The sequence below is a fragment of the Manacus vitellinus genome, unplaced genomic scaffold (assembly GCF_001715985.3).
Source record: "Manacus vitellinus isolate BGI_N305 unplaced genomic scaffold, ASM171598v3 scaffold_46_pilon, whole genome shotgun sequence".
NCBI classification, from domain to species: domain Eukaryota; kingdom Metazoa; phylum Chordata; class Aves; order Passeriformes; family Pipridae; genus Manacus; species Manacus vitellinus.
Window position 1 is genome coordinate 4,065,317 of NW_021940578.1, and position 22,742 is coordinate 4,088,058.

Consider the following 22,742-nt stretch of genomic DNA (forward strand, 5'->3'; position numbering starts at 1 on the left):
ATTGCTAGTACATGAAATTCCTGAACTTAATCCTTTAGAACAGTTACCTTTTTACCAGTACAGAGAGGCAGAGTATAGAAAATGCCCCAGCTAGTGGGCATATTAGCTAAGTTTCAAGAAAATTTTCAGGCTCTTCAGCTTCACTGCACACTGGGGGGTCTACACAGAATAATCTGTAGCACAAACAATATTGCCAGAAATAAATGCACAACTCTGTCTCAGAACTGTTATTTAATATCATAAGCACTAACACAGCGCTTGTGGTATTCAGAAGGCTTTATAACTATTAGCAGATCTTCTCCCTACTCCTTTGAGCACGTGAGATCTGTGAGTTCCTCCAAAACACTATTCAGCCACTCTACAGAGCAGATGCTGATGCACAGAGAAGTTTGATGATTTCTCTGAACATTGTCAGTGCCAGAAACTGTATCAGAAATCTGAAGCTCCTGATCTTTGGTCCTGAAATCTGAGAGAATCACCCCGTGAGCTGTATTTGATGAATGCCTCAAATAGTAAGGAACCAAAACCACACGTAACAATGTGGAACAACACTTGCAGTGAGAGTAATAAAAGGCACATGAACACAACTCACCCTCCTGCTCTAGTCACAAAAGCAATATTTATGGTGTCTAATCCATGTTAAAAAGCAAAGTCCTAATCAGAATGAAACTGCTTAAACCAGCTCCTAATTATCCAATGTAGGAGAGCACATAAACAGATGCCAACGCTGCAGATCACCAGCAACTCTGGGATTTCATAAAGATGGAGACAACATTAGCTGCTGGCTGTAAATGTGGCTCCCACTATAATAGGGCATTTTGTTCTATTTCCAGGCAAAGACAGCAAATCTGATAATATTTAACACTGAGAAACATCAGAAATAATGGAGGATCCTTACTTCATTCTGCAAAAAGAGCAGAAAACAATGCCTATTGTTTCCTAACCATACCGCCCCTTCTATTCTCATGCTGTTTGAGAAAAAAACTAAAATCTTTTGCAGATAAAATGCACATCTAGGATTATTCTGATCTGGCCAACTAGGGACATCCAAGTATCACTGTTTCCATTTAAACCCTGCTGTGCTGTGAAGAAAAAGCCAATGTGAACGATAGAACGATGGGAAACCTTTCACATCGTAATTCCTGGATTGAATGCTGTGCAAAGTAGATCAAATTAGAATTGTTATTACTTCCCTGGACTATTGTGCTGCCTGGTGAAGTGGTCTTGCTCATGGTGCTGGTGGCATTACACAAAAGAACATCCCAAACTACATCCCTTAATTAGCAGAGGAGGAGGCTGGGAGTGCCACCCCCTTGGAACACCTCTGTTCATCTGGACAAGATGCTTTTCAGGCCTCGTCATCGTGGTCTCCAAACACGTCCCAGAGCTGATTCCTTAAGCACACCCATGGAGCAGGTCTGCCCTGGGGAGACTCAGTGCTGCCAAGTCCCCCTGCACTCAGGAACACACCTGCCCTTGTGCTGGTCATTCTCACACACAGGAGCACAAATGGACAAGGTGTTCCAAGAGTGTCCTCAGGCAATTATAACCAACTCATCACAACTCCCTCTGGACTGATTTTTTTTCAGATTCACCACCTACACACGTGTATGCACGCAGCATGAGTTTTCCATGCCCAAATTATTCAACCTTGATACATTAATTACACAGAAAAGTGGGAATTTCTAAACCAGAGGAAAGTGTCATCTGTTCCAATCTCTCATCTTACTTTATCACAGACCTTCTATCACTGCACTACATGAAGAAGTATCCATGGTCCCTTCATTGTTCTAATCTAGCAGGAAGCTGGCAACCCAAAATCAATACCACTTCCCTTGGATGCACAAGCAGTGCCACAGAAACTGAAGCTTTGTGTCTAATATAACTCTCAATAGGTATGTCAAGAAAATCACCTCAGTTTAACAGAGGAATTGCTCTAAATCCACTTTCCAACACTTTGGAAAACAAACATTTTTGTTGTTCTGCAGTTGCAGCAAGATCAAGCCCCTGCAGAACGCAAAAGGTTAAAAGGAACAATAAAGGAAACTGCCAATTGTAAGTGAATTATATTTGGCTTTGAAAGCTGAGCCACGGCTATATTATAAAAGGCATCTCTTTGCGTTGTTTACCATCACCCTGACTAATGCAGACCTTTTTTTTTGTTTTAAATAATCTCATGCAAATTAGACACACACTTCCTTCCAGTTGATTGCTATCTGCAAGGAATAATCTAACCGCAGAGGGTACCGAGCAAGGACTGAGCTGAGGAGAAGGATGCACGGAAACTGCCTTCAGAGCCCCACGGAATGCAAACCTGCTCCCTGCCCCCAACCACCCATCTCATTCCTCCACAGCACCACAGCCATTGCAAAGAATTAGTCATAATTTTCACAAAGCCTTAAAATTTCCTTTTTCAGGCTTCAGGGTGTTGATTTGAATAATCCAGCGCCCATGACTGTTTTGCACTCAAAAGGTTCTTGCTGTCCCTCTTTTGTGATTGTCACTGCTGCCATTCAGTTTGCAGGGATCACTCAGCCTCTGTAAACTGTAGTCAAACACAGAATCAGAGCAAGTCAGAGAATAAAACGGGCTGTCACAAACGTCTCTTGGTGCCTGCACCTCGGGTGTTGTATAAAGAGCTCCTTTGCCCAAGAACTTCTCAGACTCGACTCTGTTTATGTCCTTTTACAGTGTCTGTCACTATTTAGTATAAGGACCTCATGTACATCAAAATGCTGTTCCTCTTATGCCCACTCTGAAGTTGAGGAGTACTCATAGTGCCGTTATCCACATTTCACAGATGAGGAAGAAGTGAGACATACAGATATGAGAAGTGCTTCAAGGTCAGAACTGAACCTCTGACAGTCAGAAAATAAAACTCAGGAGATGTGAGTCCCAATCCACTGTTTAAACTGTTTTCTGGCCAAAACACAGTAGCAATAATTGCAATGCAAAACCCTTGCATGAGCTTAACTAGAGAAGCCACTAAGTTTATTCTTCTCTGACACAGGCTCTGACATTTCAGTGACAACCCTTTTCCCATCCCAGGCACCGAGGATATGTTTTTCTTCATTAAATTCCTCCTTCCACTGCTCAATCAGTAATTCACACCAGACTTTCACAACCTGAAGGCAACACCAGTTTTAGGGAGAAAATTTCTGTTTGGGTGAAATTAAGAATTGTGCCACATTAGGGAAGGGTGGTGGAAAGAATGAGTTCCTTTGTGGGTTTCCAAAGCCAGCTTTATTAGCACTGTGAGAGACCACCCTGGAGCAACCCTCACACCCACCCTCCACAGGACAAAAGGCAGGGGAGGATGTGGGGCAGGGGGTGGGAGCTGTTGTTTTTTTCTCCACAGACTTTCTGTTAAGAAGAAAACAAAATAGAACAGGACAAGTTGTTTAGCTACAACAAACTACGTGACCACCTGAAGTCAGTGCCTGGTATCGTGTGACTAAAACAAAGATCTGCTGGTCAGCACCCTGAACTGACATTACACTCCTGTTCCTGGAAGCCATTGAGTCAACTCTGCTCAGAAGGAACATGGCCACGTTTTAAAAGAATCATCATAAAATCCTTCTGGGATCTGATCCAGACTAATGATTCCACCTGTTCAGTCAGTTACATGCAGTGCTGGGTGACTGTTATCAAATGTTTGTCCTGTATCCTACCCCGTAGCTGAATGCATTTCAAAAAGGTCAAAAAGGTAAAGTCTCCTGATCCATTTTCTTTCTCAAATGGGTTGTTCGTGAGGCTGAGCCCAACCCAACATCTGAACAAAACCTAAGGTTTCAGAAACATCACTCTGATTTTTTTACCCTTGATTTACATTGAGACACCGTATCTGACTGTAAACATCCTGCTGCTGCACTTCCAGCTCAAACTTTGGTAAAGGAACCCACACATCAAAGGGACAGGGACTGGTCTCAACTGTCAGGCTGAAAAATGCAGAAATAAAAGTAATTTGAAAAGTTGCTGAAAAAGGGCTTTGGATTCTTACAGCTTTATTCATCTATGAGACTGTTAATTAAGCAAGTGCAATCTTTAAGAAACATGATATACTTTAACCCATCAGGGTGACTGAGCAGCAATCAGAACTGATAAAGGTGCTCTAACCTCAGCTGCACAGCAGGAAAACGGGGAAGGAAAATCCGACTGACAGAACAATGCCAAGAATTACAGTGAGTCGACCAGGAGGGAAAAGGTTAAAATAAAAAGTATTTTGGGCATAACAAGTATAAATAAATAAATAAATCCCAGCAGCAGTTTCTCTTCCTGGCCAAGCTTTTTGGAGTCTATAATAAAATGAAGTGTAATGGAGGAGAGGAGGGCAATGTCAGAGGGTGAGGGTTTGGGAGAGAGGTTGTTAAGTATCTCCCTCTCCTCAGCTGTGTTTACTCCATTTACAGGACCCCGGGTGATTGATAGACAGACAAAAGAAAAGCAAGCAGATAGTAACCCCCCTCTGGGAGCATCAGCAAAGGGGATAACTCCTGACATCATCTACAGCCCCAAACTCTCCTTAGCCACTTGCAATTAAAAAGACAGCGCAAGATATGCAAACCAGAGAAAAAGTAAAAGAGGATTTTTTTTATTATTTATTATTAACATTTTGTTGGAACAGTGGAGTGCAATAAGGACTCTCAGAGCCGTTAAAAGTCGTCGGGTGACCTGCAGACCCCTATTTCCCAGAGCCTTGTATAAAATTGAATTTTTTAAACATAAATTACACGTAATGACGACACTGTAAAAACTAACAGTAATGGAAAGCTGTGCTGTATTTCATTAGCCTGTATTATTCCGTGCCACCTGATCCAGCCGGGCCTTGTTTATGAGTTAGTGTGTTAGCAGATGCCGATGGAAGCATTTGCTTCGACCTTGCTCTTCTCATTGGGGCATGAAATTACGACGGCAGCACCTTGATATTACAGCCATAAATACAGTAAACTGCAAATTTAAGCCAACGGCTCCTATTGTCTCTGAACATAAAGCTGATCGGTATTTATTTAAAAGGAGAACGAAAAAAAATATTATATATCACCTTGTTTATGGGTCCAGTCCCCCCCCTTCCCCTAATCTGCCTTATTCACTTGGTTAAATACTAAACAAACAAACTAAATCCTCCCTATTTTCTACTGATTAAATATTCTTATGAAATGAGTATTGTCTTCAGAAAACTGGATCAAAGTATTTTCACTCTGAATAAGAAAGGGCAAGTGACTTGCTTAGCATGCCTTGGAATGGAAAAACAGGAACAAGTACTACAACTTTTCTGCTCTGTTTTTTCTATATGAGAAGTTCAAAATGTAAAATGAAAAAGGTGCTTCTGGTCACTCACTGACATTTGTGTGTAACACGTACGTGTCTGCACACGAAAGAAAAGTGTGTTTTCTTCTGTTTAAAAATATCTCCCCTGTTAATACTATTTCAAAACAGGGAAGAAAGAGATAGAATTAAAAAAATTGCAGTAAGATTAATGGGAGGGAAAAAAAGCACAGGATTCCTTCTGTGAGGCAGCAAACAGCAGGGAGAATGCCTCACCCTCCTACGGGCATTTTGGGTAAATACCCCGTTCACTGACAACATACCCACCACAATTTATTAGAGGGGAAAAAATCAAACACAAAGGCAAAAGGACATTGTAATATCACAAAGCATATCACAGCATAAATCACAGCATTATAAGCCAGTGCAAAATGTATTTCACTGGTAGTTTCAAGGCAGGGGAAATACAGTTTCACTTGCATGTACTAAGAGAGGTCAGGTCTTCTCTCCTAATGTAAAGTAAGCTCCTTGCTTATGTGAAGTATGTGATCTCTGTTCCACATAAGAAAAAAAGGAAGGGATACCTTAAGCAAAAGCTCACAATACCAAGCTACACATTTGAGGGGCCAAAGCACTACGAGGAGAACTCAAGGGATGACATGCAGGACGAAAATGGGACTCAGACTCTGCATTCTGAAATGCAGCAGTCCCAGTAGATGGAGTGCTATCACAGCCTCAAATGGATTTGGACACCTCATTTTTGAATTAATCTACAACAAATCTGCAGGCAGCAGGCAGCGTAATTCAACAGGCACAATTTTTGCTTCACGAAAAGTTCAAAATAGAAAAAAAAGCAGACAGCAACACGACTCTAAATCAAACAAGACAGGTCCAGATGTCCTCAGCAACCTGAATTACAGAACCAGAAGTTTTGTTACATAGCCCAGTTCCATTCCTACACAACAAGTATATGCAAACAACACAGCAAAAATTCAAGCTTGGGTACCTTCCTCTGAAGCCTTGTCTGTTACAGAATCATTCCCAGAATACCATGGTCAGCAAAAAAGACAGAAGAAACAAGTCTTTCTGTAACATAAATAAAAATCTCCCCTTCTAAAAATGGAGGGAGATTTTATCATCTCTGATGATGATATTTTTATTTTCAGGTCTCTGCCTCCAGCTTTTCCTCTCTATTATCACACGAGCATAAGCACAGTACCTGCTGGAAGCCTCCTTAGAGTGGACACTGGTAGAGTAAGTCCACTTGTCTCTGAGTCCACCACTTGACTAGAGGTGAAGAGACAAGGTGTGTGACTAAGCTGGAAGCCAGTGTTGTAACCCAGGAACACAGGACAGCCCCTCCAGCCAGTACCCGATGGGAGGACACCACGTAAGAGCAAAAACCTCTGCACATTTGAAATTATTTCAAATTAATATCTACTTGGGGTTTGAAGGCTCTCAAGACTCTGCCAGGATGCCAATTCCAAGGTAGTTTATCAGAAATAGAAGCTAACCAGGGCTCTGACATTTGTTTAGAAGTCTGTATAGGGCAGAAAATCCAGCTAATGGAAGAGACACTACTCCAGTAACCACGGTGCTGTCATGATTTGTTACCACAACTGACAACCTCCCCTGAAAGGAGCTCAGGCATTCAGAGAAAAGGAGTCTTAGACACACTGAATGGGTAAGTTTCCAAGCACACCCAACCTGTGACCCACAAACGCTGCAGATCAATTGTGCTTCACATCCATCTATTTTGTGTGAACAAAATATATTCTGTTAAACAGCTTGTTGGGCAATAGTAACAAAATGATTGGCCTTTGGCTACTCTTTGATCCGTGATATTATCTTTAGGAGCTTCTAAGGAGAAAGCCAGAGGTTGTCTCAAATTCCAGTAGAGTAAAACAGTGGCAATACAGGAGGTTTGGGTTTGATCTGCCTTCAGAACTCCAATTCTAAACTGCATTTCCAACAACCCGAGCCAGCACGTCACAAGAATTCCAGCACTGAAGGAGAAGGAGCTGGCCTGGGGGATCTGCACTCAGCCAGACACCTGGAACTCCAGCATCTCCTTTGGGAAGGCAGCAAAGACTCCCCAGGCTTTTACATGGTACAGGCCTGAACACAGTCTGTACCAGACCTGAGCTCCCAGCCCAGCCCTAACAGGGAGTTCTGGATTAGCAGTCACTGCTCACCTGCTCTTACTGGACTGAAGTTCTAGAACGTGCCTCTCTTTCTCCCCAACTCTGCATTCAAAAGAAAGGAGATGTGTACAAGAACAGCAATTTCAAGCCATTATAAGAAATTCTTTAACCAGATTTGTCAGAATATCTGAAGGATGACTGAGTTTTATATATAAGGAGAAAGTCTGTCCTTATGCATCATTCCCAGTTCCTTTTACTCTGGAATTACTGATTTCCCCAGACACAGAAGAGCACCTGTCTATTTTCTACCTTAGACAAGACCTGTGACAGAGCAGCCTCTGCAGACCAAGATGAACTGCAACATAAAGAGCAACTTGCCTCAATGTTATTTATTTCCTCTTTGACTTTAAACTTTAGAAAGGAACAAAAAACCCCTTTGTACAGACTTATCACAGGAAAAATCACATAAAGTGTCTATAAATGAAGTTTGAGTGTTTGAAGAACACACAGAACGGAGCACTGAACACACAGTCTGACAGTGCACACTGGGCACTCCCTCTGAAGGGAGGTCACTATGGGGGGCACAGAGAACAGGAGCTGCAGCTGCATGATCGGAGAAAATGTAAAAATACATGGGAGTATGCATGGAAAAATATATGGAAATGTAAAGAAACCAACACTGGGTGAGGAGCCCTGAAAACAGTCCTTTTTTTGACAACCTCACAGAGCGTCCTGGCTCCTCTAACCCGGTTTCTGTAAAGTGGAATCAGTGTTAGACACCTGGGAGTCAGGAATCATCACAGTGAGAAGATAAGCTGAATTAAGAAAATTACATCTAAATGCTAAATATTTGATTATTATGGTACAAATGTTTCAGGTAAATCTGGTTTGCTCTTCCCCCAGAAAGACAGAGACGCTTCTACACTATTATAAAAAGACATGTCAGCAAGTATTCATTACAGATTATAAATCACCCTCGGTCTTCGTTCTTTTGTTTTAGAGAAATTTTTTTACATGCCATTAAAATATTGTTTGCTGAATGCTACTACAAAGGTAGCCACCTGTAAAATTAAAGGCTGATGCTGCCAATAACAGTGTTGAAATACCTTCTGTTTAAAAGGCAAACCTACTTTGTAATTTTTAACACAAGTATATAAATATTCCTCCACCCACCCTTCACAATTTGTTGGTTACATCGCGTCCATTTAGACAACAACCATCTATGTCATCACACAGGATGTTAATCTTGGGTGGAGAAGAAAGAAACAATAGTAAATGAACTTTTAAGAAACCCAGATTACACATTCAAGCAGGGTCCTTCACGATAAAAGAACAGCAAAGACAAAAAACATTAGGGGACAAGTCAACAAAATAGCAGAAGTTTCAAAAGATCATTTTTCATCCTTTGGTTTGTTTATTGTTATTTTTTTTCTCCCCTTGTGCCTTCAACAGCTCTTCAGAGCTCTGGAGAAAATTAAAGAGGCTGGATTAAACGCCCAAAGGACGACTAATGCTAACAATACTAAAAATAACGAGGTTAAGTGGTGGAAAAACTATGGTGACCACACACAGAGAACTGGAGTGGTAAGGTGGAGAAGGAGTTTCATCATTGCTCCCTGGGGCCATGCACAGAACATACTAACTGCTTCTGGTTCTCTAGGGTTCCGATTACCATGCCAAACACACCTCCAGAGTTTCCTTATTAGTATAATAAAAAGCTTCTACACATTTGTGTTCTATTCCCAGCCTTGCTATTGACCTTGTGTAGGTCATTTAACCTCCATCTGCCTCAGTTTCTACATCTGTAAAACCAGAACATTATTACACAATATCCTTTCTACAACGTTTCAGACTGACACAATCATCATGTACAAAGTGACAGGTTTGAGAATCTACACACTATATGCACTTGAGTAAGGTATGGCATTTGTAACAAATAATTTATTCAAGTAACGTATTTAGCCCTTTTTTTTTTGTAGATCATCTATGGAAATACTTCCAGATTTCTAACTCTCATCAAGGACTCGAATTCATGCACTGCTTTGATTGGGTGCTAAAATACACGGCATTTCTCTGGTCTCCTTTCAGCCAAGTGTTGCCCTCAAAATCCAGTCACTGGGGTTGAATGTTCAAAATGGAAATATGGAAATATCTATTATTTTTAACACTGCCAGTTGTCTAAAGCCTGACAAAAGTTCCAGCCCAGGAGTTGAAACGGGAATGGCTACACAGAATTCACACAGAAACTGGAGTGAAGATTAAGAAACATTTATGGGCATGTTCCTGCAATATAACACAAGTCAGATCAGCAGGTGAGGCAGCTGAAGCAGCTGAAAGAACGAGGATAACTCTTGGAGTTCCTGGACTAGGAAATATCCCCTAAAAAAAGAAATCACTGCACAAATAAACAGGGAGTGAATAAAAATGGGGAGATACTCCCTTCTGGGCACCACACAGGAACGTGTCTCCTCTCTGGGATGCCGAAAGGTGAATCCACAGCACTGGGTAGCCCAGTGAAGAGCCCAAGGAGCTTCTCACAGAATCGGGTCCCTGATAAAGGGCCGAGGATGCCCTTGGCAGATCCCTCTCTCTCCACAGAACTTCACACCCTCCAGCCTCCAAGCCCAGGGACCACCCCAGGCACAGGTAAAACCCTGCTGAGGGGGATGTGACTTTGATGTGCTGTTTGAGGGGCAGATCCCTCAGCAGCAGCAGCTTCACACTTGGTCCCCAGGGATGGCACAGCCCCCAGACTCCTGCAATGCCCAGATACAACAACCTGCCCTTTCCAGTCACCTCAGGAGACAAAGCTCTCCAAAAGAGCTCCAACTCTTTTCTTCCTTCCTTTCCTCCCTGGTTTTTCTTTACTGCTACTCCGGTCTGTCTCAGGAGGCCTGGCAGGAAAAAAGCTCTCCTTCTGTGATGCAATGTTTGGGACCAGGTGAGGCCCTGACTCTGCAGACAACCCAAGGAATGGGCAAGAGCAGCTCGTGCTCCTGTTGACAGTGCACGTGCTGGTGAATCCCAGCGCCCGGGGCGAGCAGGGAGCCACCCCAGCTCTCAGACACACACACAGCCAAGCGCTCGCTTTACCCGCCACCGAACTCACACCTCACAAACAAATTATTTAACTACTCTATCCCCCAAGGAAGACAGTGATCATTTCAAATGCAGCTCCCTGCTCGTCTCTCACATACACGCAACGGCCTGATAGGTTAAATGCTGCCATTTAATTACAGTAATGGAACCTGCTATTTTTTGGTTCCCTTGCATCCTCTCTCGCTCTCTTTTTTAAACACATAGAGAGTCATCTTTTAAACATGTGTTTTATATTTTGAGTTTAACAGCTGCATTCTCCCGGTTACTTGAAGAGCAGGAGTAATGATATTCTGATATTCCTCTCTGTACCTCTGAGCAGGCAGTCTTTTAAACACTACATAAAAAAGAAAGGCCAGGGGATGCTGTAAGAAGGGATCCAGGCCAATCTGGCCCTCCATTTACTGAGATGGTTTGCGTTGATTTTATTGAATAAAACCAGCTTAACCTCTCCCACCAGCCCCCAAAGCAGCTGGGGTCTGGAGTGATGGATAAACACGAAAATGCTTTGAGTAATTTTACTGAAAATGCTATAAACATCAGTCCATCACGATGGACAGTATGGCACAGTATGGTTGTATTTACAGATCTGTGGCTGGCAGTCAGAATTATCTCAGATCTAACTGCTCTTAAGACATCTGCCTCAGTGCCCCCATCTAAAATGGGGATGGTATTTCCTCTGTTTCCCACTGAAATCTGGAGTTTGCAAACTGTTTCAAGAATGTAAAGGTCTAATGAAGAGGAAAAAACGTAATCAGAAGTGCCTTAAATTAATTTTATAATCTTGCCATTTCACTAAAGGTGTCAGAAGCTCAGTCAGTTAATATTTGTAGAGTACTTTGAATATGCAAAGTGGCATAGAAATATGGGATATAGGTGTGTTAAATTCCGGAGCATGCTGCAAAACACTTTGCTCTTGAGGGAATTTGGGAAAGGGGTTGTAGGTGGCCAAAACCTAGGGGGTTTCACTATGGGTTATTCCTGAAGGAGGACACATAACACAGTACTACAAGTGGCACAGTAACTGTGGGAGTTCCATTTCATACTGCCTGGCAATTAGAAAAAAATCAAGAAGCAAAGCTTTAGTACTTCCAAGTCAAAATAAATTCTTACGTATGCTAAGGCCACAACACTCCTAGAAAAATACCCATATTACACCTGTCCTCAGCTTTATTTGTCCTCTAAATGTGAAAAGCTTATTTATTTGTTCCGTGGTAGTTGGCTCCCAATCAGCCAGCCAGCCATGCAGGGATATTGCCCATCTTCATCCCTCTGGTACGGACATCCACTGGTGTCTCTTAAAGGATGGAATCTTAAAAGGTGAGGCAAGGCAGAGACAAAGACAAATTTAATTTTATCACCATAAAAAGGGGACATTTCCACATGGGCAGCAAGGACATGAATATCATGTGTATGCGGGGGCGGGGGGATTATAAACGCATTTTTGGCGAAATTCAATAAAGCTGATTCCACTGCATAAGGTCAGCAATTTACTTTTAAAAAATGATATGATTGCAACTTTTAATATAACCCATGTATTTGCTGCAAGATGCTGTAGAAGATTGTGTAATGTAACCACTCGACCTCTCCACAGGAGCAGAGATCACCCCATTTACCCTTTATTGTCTTGCTAAAAGCAATGCACATTTGCACGGTAGGACAAAGTCAACAGCTTTTACTTCAGAGAGCCTCAGATTTCATGAGAATGAATTCTCTGCCCTGCTCCTGGGGGAGTGGAGTCGCCTGGACTGGGCTCCATCAGAAAGAATAGCAAGGAATGAACCAAAAACTAAATTCCCCTTTTAGCCAAGGAAAGAATGATTGCATTCCAGATTAAAATTAAGAGGGAACAGTGTGCAGCAGAAAAGCAAACTGTAGGATTTTCTGTTCACAGGTACCAAAGGCATAGTTTTAAAGGGAGTAGAAATGTTGCCTAAGAGATCCTAGAGAATTATGTCATAAAGGAACTTATTTCATCTTTCCTAACAGAAAGTATCATTAGGTCTGAGATGGATTACAGCAGAAGAGCAACACAGATTATCCTAATTACACTCCTTGGTTTAGCCCCAAGAGGGAAGGCTGTCTCTTCAGACCTAGAACACCAGGTTCATTACCAGAGCAGGTCAGCAGCTGAATTCCTTTACTTGCTCCAGGAAGACTGTGGAGAAACCCTGGGCTGGATGACCACGAAGAGCAAATTCCTTCTATCACAACAATATTTTTATACAAACGTACAGAGATTTCTTCAACTGTCTCAAGGTGAATCTTCCTTCAAAGGTCAAAGCTGCAGGGCTGGATTAGGATTGCACGCAATCTGCTCCAGCCTTGACATCCTGACATTCTCAGCTTTGCAGCTCTCCCCTCCCATACACAGCTGAGGGAAGGAAATTCTCAATCTCTCTGCAAGTGTGGCTTTTACTGCGGCAACTCCAAAAATCACAGGCTGCAGCACCAAGAGCTCCAGACCCAGCACATCAGAGCAGTTTACAAACATGGCTAACAGAAATCTTACCGAGGCAATAAGGCAAAAGTGGTAATTAGCCCCATTTTACAGATGGGCAGGCTGAGAACAAGAAATGTACCCAAAGCCAAGCAGTCAAGTCCCAGATCTCCCATGCCTGCTCTTAGACTGTAACTACAGAGGTGACTTTCTTTTGGCACTTGGCATTTACTGTCACTTGAAAACACGGTAAATAAATGATTAAATTCACAAGTCAGGCTTAGGGGCTGGGTCTTTTCTGCCCATCTCTAAGCCTCACAATTTCAGGACTCGGAATATAACTGACTATTTAGTATTATCTTCTAAAATAGACTTCAACTCCCTCTGCTGCAATCATATTATTTTTTCAATGCTACCAGGAACGGAAATATTATTTTGTCAGTAAACAAGGCAGATATGACTCAAAGTACACTCAGTGAGCAATAGGAGTTAATTTTGCAAAGCCATTTTTAACGGCTCTTTTACATTACATAGTTACTGTCAGATAGCCAAGTGGAGAGACATCATTAAACCCATGACATTCCAATTATTTGTTAAAATTAAGCTTACAACCAGTATTTTGTAGCATGTACAATTTCCTCAGCATCAAACCGGTCTGTTCCAATTTATCAATAATTTTCAAGCTACAAAAATGTGGCAAAGGTGATTCTGGACTCTTCACTGAAATCATGAGGAATTTCTTCAGTCCTGTAGACACAGGAGATGTAGCAGATTTTCCCCAATATACTCTGAATGAATCACCTCTCTTGCTCTGTGGAATATAGATCTAAATGGCTCAAGATCTCTGTAGGTTGAGCCTGGTGAGAGAGGAAGGAACTACCACCAATCTGACTGTTGTAGAACACACAAATAGGCATTTAGAGGATGCAAAATTTGCAAGTTGCTTCCTCAATGTTCTCAGCATCACTAAAAATCAAAGGGGTGCCTCTCATGATACACCAGAACACTTTACACAGAAACTGAAGAGAAAGTCACCAAGATTTTCATGGTTTTAATATTAAATAGCAAATCTTGTACCAAAGCCCTTTAAAATTACCTCGTTTAGACAAACACACTGTGGGGATCAGTGGATCTACTTAGGCTTTCCATTACCTTTTTTCCTCTGCTCCCTTTAAACAGGCTCAAGGAGGATGTTTTTCCTCATGTTCAGCAGCAGAGTTCAGAGCCAGCAGTGCAGAGTTTTCAAGCCAAGGGTGCAAGTACAAAGCACTGCACGAGGACAAGTTCATTGGAACTATCCAGTAACAACAATGATATATTTTCCTGCCAGTGAAAAGCACTTCTGTGAAAGAATTCTTTCCAACTACAGCTCAGCAATAAACTTCTGGAACGTAATTTTTGCATACAGAAAATGTTTCTTCAAAAAAAACCCCCAAAATGTTATGGAGAAAAGCAGTGATTTCCTAACAATTAAAAAAGCATTTTTCCAAATGTTTTCACTGTAATATTATGGTACATATTATATTATTCTATTAATCTCTTTGTATTGATTAGACTCTTGTCTAATCAATACAGAGTGATCTGACAGCTCTATAATATTTCATTTTTTTTAAAAAAACCGTGATTTTAAATGTTAATCCCTATGTAATATAAAAACAAATTTCCAAATCTCAGAATTTCCAGTGGGATAGAAATCTATTGTTCAACCTAGTTTCTAGATACCACTGAGTTATAAAACCCAATTGTTACAAAACAATGAAATGTAGAGAAGTACAATGTTTTTCTAAAATAGCAAACTCACTTATAAGTAACTACAGTTTTTAGCATACACACTCTTTCCTTAATTAGCTGGCTATTACAGACATGAAAAGGTAGGAAAAAGAAAGGATTGCCTTCCTTTGTGCACTGCACCACATGGGCAGTTATTTCTAACCTGATGTCAGGTGTTCTTCTGCCCTCTCATGAACCACTGGTGACTGGGAAAAGAGCCAAAGATGAGCTATGAACTGATTTTCCATGTGAATAGGGACTAAATAGATAATTTTTCCCAAACCTCCTTTCAAATCTTGAGGAATGGTAGTGAAGGCTTTTATCAGCTGTTAAGATTTTCTTCCCAAACCCCTGACAACTCCAAAGAAGCACCGTATCTGACTCCCAGGGTGTCCTAAGGCTGAGCAGTTTATCACATTTTGTTAGCTCTGCTGCAGGTCCCTTCTCAACAAAGGAGCCAAGAAAATCCGTAAAGTTCATGACAAGTTCAGACACCACAAACAGTGGTAAAATTGATGGGGGGAAAGAGTCAGCATGATGAATAGGTTGGTACTGAACACCCAGTGACTGATCTGCCCACGCAAGAGTGGCAGGACAGGGAGACACCTCCTTCCCAGCAGATGGATAGAGACTGTCAATCATTTTCAGGAATAAAAAGGAAGCAACTAATACAAAATACAGAACGGTGGAACTAATTTCTGGATCACAAGCACATCTGTTCTTCTGCATTCTGATACTGCAGCAGTGGAAATCTTACCTGTCTGCTGAGCATTATCAGCACTGGCAAACACAGCACAGTGCCACAAATGGATGGTGGCAGTGCTGATTCAGACTGGAACTGGTGTGACTTTGTGAGCAATGCCAGCCTTCCTTCTCTCCCTCCTCATTCTTCAGGTCCTTAATAAGCTCCTTGGGAGCCAACCACATTTCCCCATTTATGCAGGGCTGTGTAGATTCAAATTTTGGATGGGGAGGCACCTAAAGAACAAACTGGTTGCATGAACAGGTGTAGGACATATTTTTATTTAACCTAGTAAAATATTATAAGGCACATTAGCTATCTTGCACAGTCATAAACAGAGGCCTAACCATCTTTAGTAATTAAATATCCCATAGTGCTTTTCAAGAATCTTAGTAAATTTTTTACTCAGTAATTACATTCTCTATCCCTAAAGCTCCCTTTGCAAGATCACTTAGATAAAGTATTCTTCATTTCCTCTCCTAAAAACCACGTAGTGATGTTAAGCAGCTGCTGTCCTCTACCTCAGAAGTGGATGCTTTTTAGTGGAAAGCACAGTGAGATCTAGATTACAGAATCACTGAATGATTCTGATAATGACAGATAACCCTAGAAACACCATCAGACATGCTCCATGCAAGTAGTTGCAAAGTTTCCATGGTTAATGGGTACAGTGTGCTCCAAGACCTTCACATGAAAACCATCATGAGCATGCAGAATGCTCTGACTTCCCTTTAACCTCTCAGTCATTTCTGTACACAAGCTGTTACACTTACTTTATGCTACTTGAACACCTGCTGCAAACTTCTTTAACAAGCAGAAAGCACACCCTCCCTGCTTCTACCTGTGCTAGGGGACTTTCTCTCCTGTGTTAATTTGTTCCAAAAGCTTAAAACACTAAGCAACTCCTTGCAGTAAATTTTTGCTATCAGTATCTGGATTCCAGGTCTCGCTTGCAACTTTGCAAGGGCAAGAGATGAGGTCTGGGGTGCAAAACACTGAGTCAACAGCTAGAGAACAAGTCACCTGAGCTGCAGGTACAAAGCAGGACAAGCCTCACTCACACAGTCAGTGCAGCTGTGCTGGGTTTGGCTGGGATAGAGCGGGTTTTTTTCATGTAGTTGTTTGGGGCTGTGTTTTGGATTTGTGCTAAAAGCAGTGGACAGATGCTGTGGAACATCCCTTTGGTCAGTTGGGGTCAGCTGTCCCAGTTTCTTGTGCCCCCCCAGCCTCCTTGCTGGTGGGCTGAGAAGCAGAAAAGGCCTTGGCTCTGTGTACACCTTGCTCAGGTACAGCTAAAACACCTCTGTGTTACCAACACTGCCTTCAGCACAAACCCCAAACACAGCCCACGCCAGCTACTGTGGAGAAGCCAACACAGCCAGGAAAAAAACTCCTTTTCCTCACTGTCTCTAATCCTGTCAGGAAGTCTGAAGAGAAGGACAAGTCACCCAGCATTCCTCAAAGAGTCAACATGTTCATCCTAATCCCATATCTGTGTATCAAACACAGCAAATCCTATAAGAGCAGAAAGTTTGGAGGGCTGGAGCAGTTTGGCCCAAATGGGTATTTTGACAGCATGGGTTACTAACTATTTTTCTGTCTGAGTTGGCACTGGACTCTATTGGCTTGCACTGTATTTTCTTCTCAAGAAAAAGCTTTGTAAAAACTGTTCAAGCTTCACTGAGACATGTTAAAGAATTAATTACAAAGTAAAGCTGAAGGAGAAAATTAATTTTGGAAACACAAGAGGTTACTTTTCTTTTCCTCCCTTTTCTGGAAGTGGGGGAGGAAAGGCAGTTATTTTCATCTTCATGCTGGGGGCAGGAGTTGGGAGCTGTCCAGTCGATAACCTGGCCATCAGAACAAGGTTTGTAATTAAAAGGTCAGTGACCTGGAAAGCTGGGGCCTCACTCTCAGGGCTTCTCAGTAATGACGGCGCTATTAAATTAAGACTGTTATGAAATCAATGCTAAAAAAGCTTTCATGGTAACGAGATTCCATTCAAGGACATGCAAACTGCCTCATGAAATGGACTTAAATTATAAAAAAAGAAAAGTAATAAAAGAGGGTTAAATTGAAATCTGCTGAAGAATTTGCTGTCTTTAAAGCCCTCCAGCAGTGGGCTGTGCCCCCTTCCCTCAGGTCCTCAAGGTGATCCATCTGAGTTTCTTTGGTAAAGGAGAATTCTAAGACAGGGGTTCAACTCCCAAGAATGCAGACTACAGAAAGAGGAAGATAATTAAGTCAGTTTTCTACTGGATATTCTGGGGCTGACACCATTTGTTTCCAGGGAATCAAGTGTCTTAGAGCTCTGACTGGAAAGGGGCATGTGGAATTAAATAATTTTTTCATCTCTTCAGAAATCACCACAGTCTGGCATCTTGACACGGGCAAAATTTTCTGGAACCCTGATGCACTGCAAAAAACCTTCTGGGTAGACGTTTTCCCAACATAACTCAACAATTATACATTAACCTGCTCTAATGCACTCCTGTTCTCCCATCACCATTATTTCTGAGCTCCTCATATGCCTTTGTCTGTTCCCACAATCCCACTCTGGGAAGGCATTACTGTACTCATTTTACAGACGAAGAGAACAAGCAACTAACAAAACAGTTCTTCATCCAAGATGACACAACAAGTCTGGAACCTGGCAGTTTTTCCCTTCTCTGCCCCAAAAACCCAGCACCCTGAAAACAGAGCTCCCCACAAATAGTGCACTTCCACCTCCTTTCTCTGCCTTGCCAGAAGTTGCAGATTCAGAGCACACAAAATTAACAAGCCACATGGGTTACTGGCTGGGTAACTGAGCAGTACAGGACATCTGAGGCACAACAGTGAGATGACAGACACATTTCCACAAGGGTTTAAACCCCACATGCTGTCTAATTACTCCCAAGGCGCCGCTGATTCTGTGGCATGTCATCAGCAGAATCAGCGAGTTGGACAAAAAACAAACAGCATCTTTTTTTCCTTTCTTTTCTTTCAGATACTCTGAGGGGAAACAGCTGTTTTTTCCCTTCATCTGAAGAAGTTCATGATAAAAAGGAGGAAATGTCATAAATTACACAAAATGCCAGTGTAAGCTTCAAAGAAAATGATAAATGATTCTAATAACTTCATGTTTCTCATTAATGCCTCTGTATATGGGAGTTTAAAAGTGCTTAAGACAACAGAGAAATCTCATCCAACTTTTGAAAGCCCTTTTACAAATGCAGGACACCCTCGGTCTCCCAACTGTCATCAACAGGATCACCCCATGTGCCAGAGAGAGCAGTTCAGCACCCCCTGACCTGCACAGAACCAGGGACCCCCCCCTGCTTTCAGCCTCTGCAGCTGCTGCTTCCTCAGAAACCAAGCCCAGGCCAGCTGAGGATCCCGCAGAAACTTTTGTTTCTCACCACGCCAAAATGGATCAAACCAAATCCAGTTCTTGTATTAAATATTAAATAATACTAGAAGGAAAGAAAATTTGATTGCCCTTTTTTCAGAAGAGGACACATAGAAAAAGAGGAAAAAATTCTAATTCAAGGCAGAACCATCCCTGCAAGTCTCAGAAGTGAAATTTCCTCAGCAAAGTCAGGATTGCAGGACCTTTTTGACCAGCAGTGAGGACTTCTCTGCCAGACAGCCTAAACTGGGGATAACCACTATCTTTGGGAACGACAGGGACTGTATATCAGAGAGCAGGGGACACAGCCCATCGAAACCTGTAATCCCTCATCTCCTCAGCACGAAACCAGCACGACATCCACGTCTCAGGAATAATTGCCTCCATCTGCAAGAGCACAGAGGTACCACACCAGTGTGAACCTTCTGCTCTCGAGCACTGAACACAGGGCAGATTCCATATGGACCAACTGCTAGTGACTGCTGGGTACAGGCACTACTGGACCCTGATCCTTCCTATCTCCTACCGTTAAGTTTTCAAACAAACAATTAGCACAAAGGGAAGGAGGGCTAATTAACAAACAGAAACAAACAAACAGCTCTACCAAACCATTTCAGCTCTTTAGTAATTATTAGCCAAGTAATTCATAAGAAGTATTAGTCGGGCCACAGTTTCTCTGCGCCTCCATCTCCCCACCCTTCCTCTTCTCCCAGTCAGGGATTTATTAAAATTAAACAGATTAGATGGAGCTCCTGATACTAAAAACTGTTCAGCAAAGCCTGCGGTGGGGAAGTGCAGAGCAAACACCAGAGACATTTGTCTCTAAATTGCTCTAAATACCTTCTGCAAATGAAATTCTAACCCAGCTGTGTTGAGAGAGAAAATGAGGAATAACTGGTCATTGTCAGCACAGAAGAAGATCAGGCAGTTATAATATTGCACGATATACTGGGGGCTAAGGATCTCTCGGCAACAATAGATTTTGTATCAGGTTACCCCGGGTAATCAGCACAGCTTTTAGGCTCAGCTTTCCCTTGCTTCATTGCTTCGATGATAGAGTTGAAATCCCCAAGCTTTTATGATTAATTACTCCCCGTAGGTCCACATATTTCAAGGAAAAACTCATGGAGCACAGCGACCAACAGGCTCCAAATTTTAATGTCGTCCTGATGGCAGGGCAGGGCAGGCAGCATACCTATGTGATTGGAATGTCCTGTTAATTGGCACGAGGACAAGCAGTGAGAGGATCACACTCCAGATGATGTGAACTACTTGTCATGACATCATTGCCAAAACACAAGGCTGCCATTCCCTTCTAGGTCCTTTGCTGTTCAGGATGAGCAAAGCCGTGCACACCCTTGAACCCTCCATCTCATGACATCAGGTCTCAGGCGTCTCAATAAACAGTTCATAACCCCAAACAGAATAATATATATTTCATAGGCTTCCCTACTATTCAAAGCTCAAGATCTTTAGCTCTAGAATTTGATGTACCCTGAAGTACTTGTGACCTCAATGTATAAGTGGGTTGCTCCCCTCTGAAGTCTGGAGTTTGTATTTTCAGTATCATTTCAACACTTAAAGTGCTCCACAGTGCATGTAATTAACTCCAAGTTAAAACTGTCCTTATTATTTACATCTTGTGGTAAGGATCTAAGCAGTATGGTCCCAGGAGGGTAGCAAAATATGGAGCAAACTTCACCTGAAATGCACTGCAAGTTGTGGAATAAAAACTTCAGAAATAAAAAAGGAACAAAAGATAGTTCCACTATGAGTCAGAAAGTAAAATAAGTGCTCAGTAGGCAATGGCTGAAGTATGTTCCATCTGTCTAAGACAATATAGGATTTGTCAGGATCTGTTCTATCCGTGCTATAGAAAAGGGCTAAACTCAGTCAGTGGTTTACCATTTCAGCCTGAAAGTCAGGCTGACCCCAAGCTTGACCTTAACCTGACCTTGTTTACTTTCACCAAGTCCTTTGCCCTTCACTGTTCTCCCTCTCTTCAGAAACGTTTGACCTTTTCACCCAGACGTTGGCCAGTGTCAGTAAGGCTAGAACTGACCAACTAGTCCACAACTCTGAACTGTCCTCACTGCAGAAAAGATACAATAACAGTTAACCCAAAAACTTCCCATGTGTCTTTTGTATTCCACAATTCCACATCTGGTGCCAATATTGCTCTAGTCAGTTGGGAAGAGACTGATACTTAAAAATCTCAAATCTTCTTTTGAGGCAGATCACTTGCTTTGTCCTTAACATCTAGTTTTCCATAGCAATACATTTTGGCTTTACACTAACTCAAGGTCCCTCACTATCACTGAGATCACAAACTTAAAGAGTCCATACCTTTCTTCTTCAGGAATGCTCTTCTGGTTGCAAGAGGACTTTGGCGGACCCGTGGATTCTGTAAAAACTTCACTGCTGTCACAATCTGAGGAGGGTGGAAGGATTGGAGAGAAAGAAGAGAGAAAAGACCCAAGTTAGGAATGGTCAAAGCCCTGTTATACATTATGCTTTCTGTACTACAAGGCAAGGCATCACACCCACCACGTGGAGAGGGGCTGGAGCCAACACCGACCCAGCTTTCAGAACTGGTTCAAAGAGTATCAGAGCCTGTGGCTCAAATCTGATCAGACAGCACAATTATGGTGTTTCAACCCAGAAGTTCTTGTTGAATTACTCTTGGAGCAGCTCAACCTGCACAAAAAACTCCATTGAGATTCTCAGGGGTTTCTGTCATTTATATTGTGATCTTCTTACCTAGGTTGGTTACTACAGTTAAGGGCAACCCTGAGTCAATGCATGTGAAGAAGTAAGAGCTGGCTTACTGTAAGAATGCTTCCTTTCTATCTGACTTAAAGCTCCCTGGAAATTCTAAGAGATTAAGGCCTTTTCTGCCACCACCCTAATTTACTGAAAGCAATAAATAAACCTCAGCTTGAAAAGAAGCAACTTCACATCTTTTGGATCCCGTAACAATAATATCAAAAAAAGTCACTTTTAGTGACATAAATGGGTAGATGAGTAATTAAAGTTCCACACCAGCAAAACCCACAGAGTACTTTTGTCTACAGATGGCCTTCTACACATCCTTCTTTAAGATGACAGAGGACCTGAAACAGAGCACTTAATCAAACAAAGGGTAAAGTTCGGGGTAACACCCAGTGGCATCATCAACAATGGCACAGAGTTTTACATTTAGTGCCAGTGAAAGGTATTTGGTTTTTTTCTTCACATGGTAGTTCCACTTTCCACACACTCTGCTATACTGTTACACATGTTGCTGCACCAGTGATTCATTCTACTTTTACATAAAGACATCTGTTCCAATTGTGGTATCAGGAGGAATAATGTGTTAACAGCACTCAGGTGATGGACACATCCACGGGAACTAGTGGAAGGCATAACTTCCCTCCTCTAGAGCTGAAAACAACCATCCTAATACGCTAGACCTACGTCAGGCAGGTCTTGAAGAGTTTATCTTAAAACACAGTTTCTGGAATTCACTTCCAAAAAGGTCTGCAAAACTTTCACAGCAGCAGAAGAAAGGAAAATACAGCATCACTCCTGAAATCACTAAGTTTCACTTTGTGTTTGAATCAAACGCTTCGAATATGCATTTCTGGTCAGAGAGCAAAGTTCTGATGGGTTTAATGGTACTTTCAATGTACTCCTCAGTGCATTCCATCAATGTTTTTTTTCTTTTAAATTGCATCTCTTATTTCTTTAAATACATTAATCAGGCTAGTGTAGGCAAAACGGATCCATTGGACAATGCAATAAACATGAATTATCATCTATCCAACATGCATAATGGCTTAAAAATACATAATAGCAGGTGTAGTTTAAATGATTAGTTATTACACCTGTGGTGGGTCTGATTCAATTGGGGAA

The 22,742-nt window shown here is 41.9% G+C and overlaps 1 protein-coding gene across 1 annotated transcript in view; it reads right to left on the reverse strand.

Annotated features, from left to right (window-relative positions):
* PEX14 (peroxisomal biogenesis factor 14) overlaps positions 1-22,742 on the reverse strand; it is a 71,795-nt gene that overhangs the window by 16,448 nt on the left and 32,605 nt on the right. Inside the window, exon 3 of the mRNA XM_029962396.1 lies at positions 21,195-21,279. Within this exon, the coding sequence (XP_029818256.1) occupies positions 21,195-21,279 (85 nt within the window). The remainder of the gene's footprint in view (positions 1-21,194; positions 21,280-22,742) is intronic.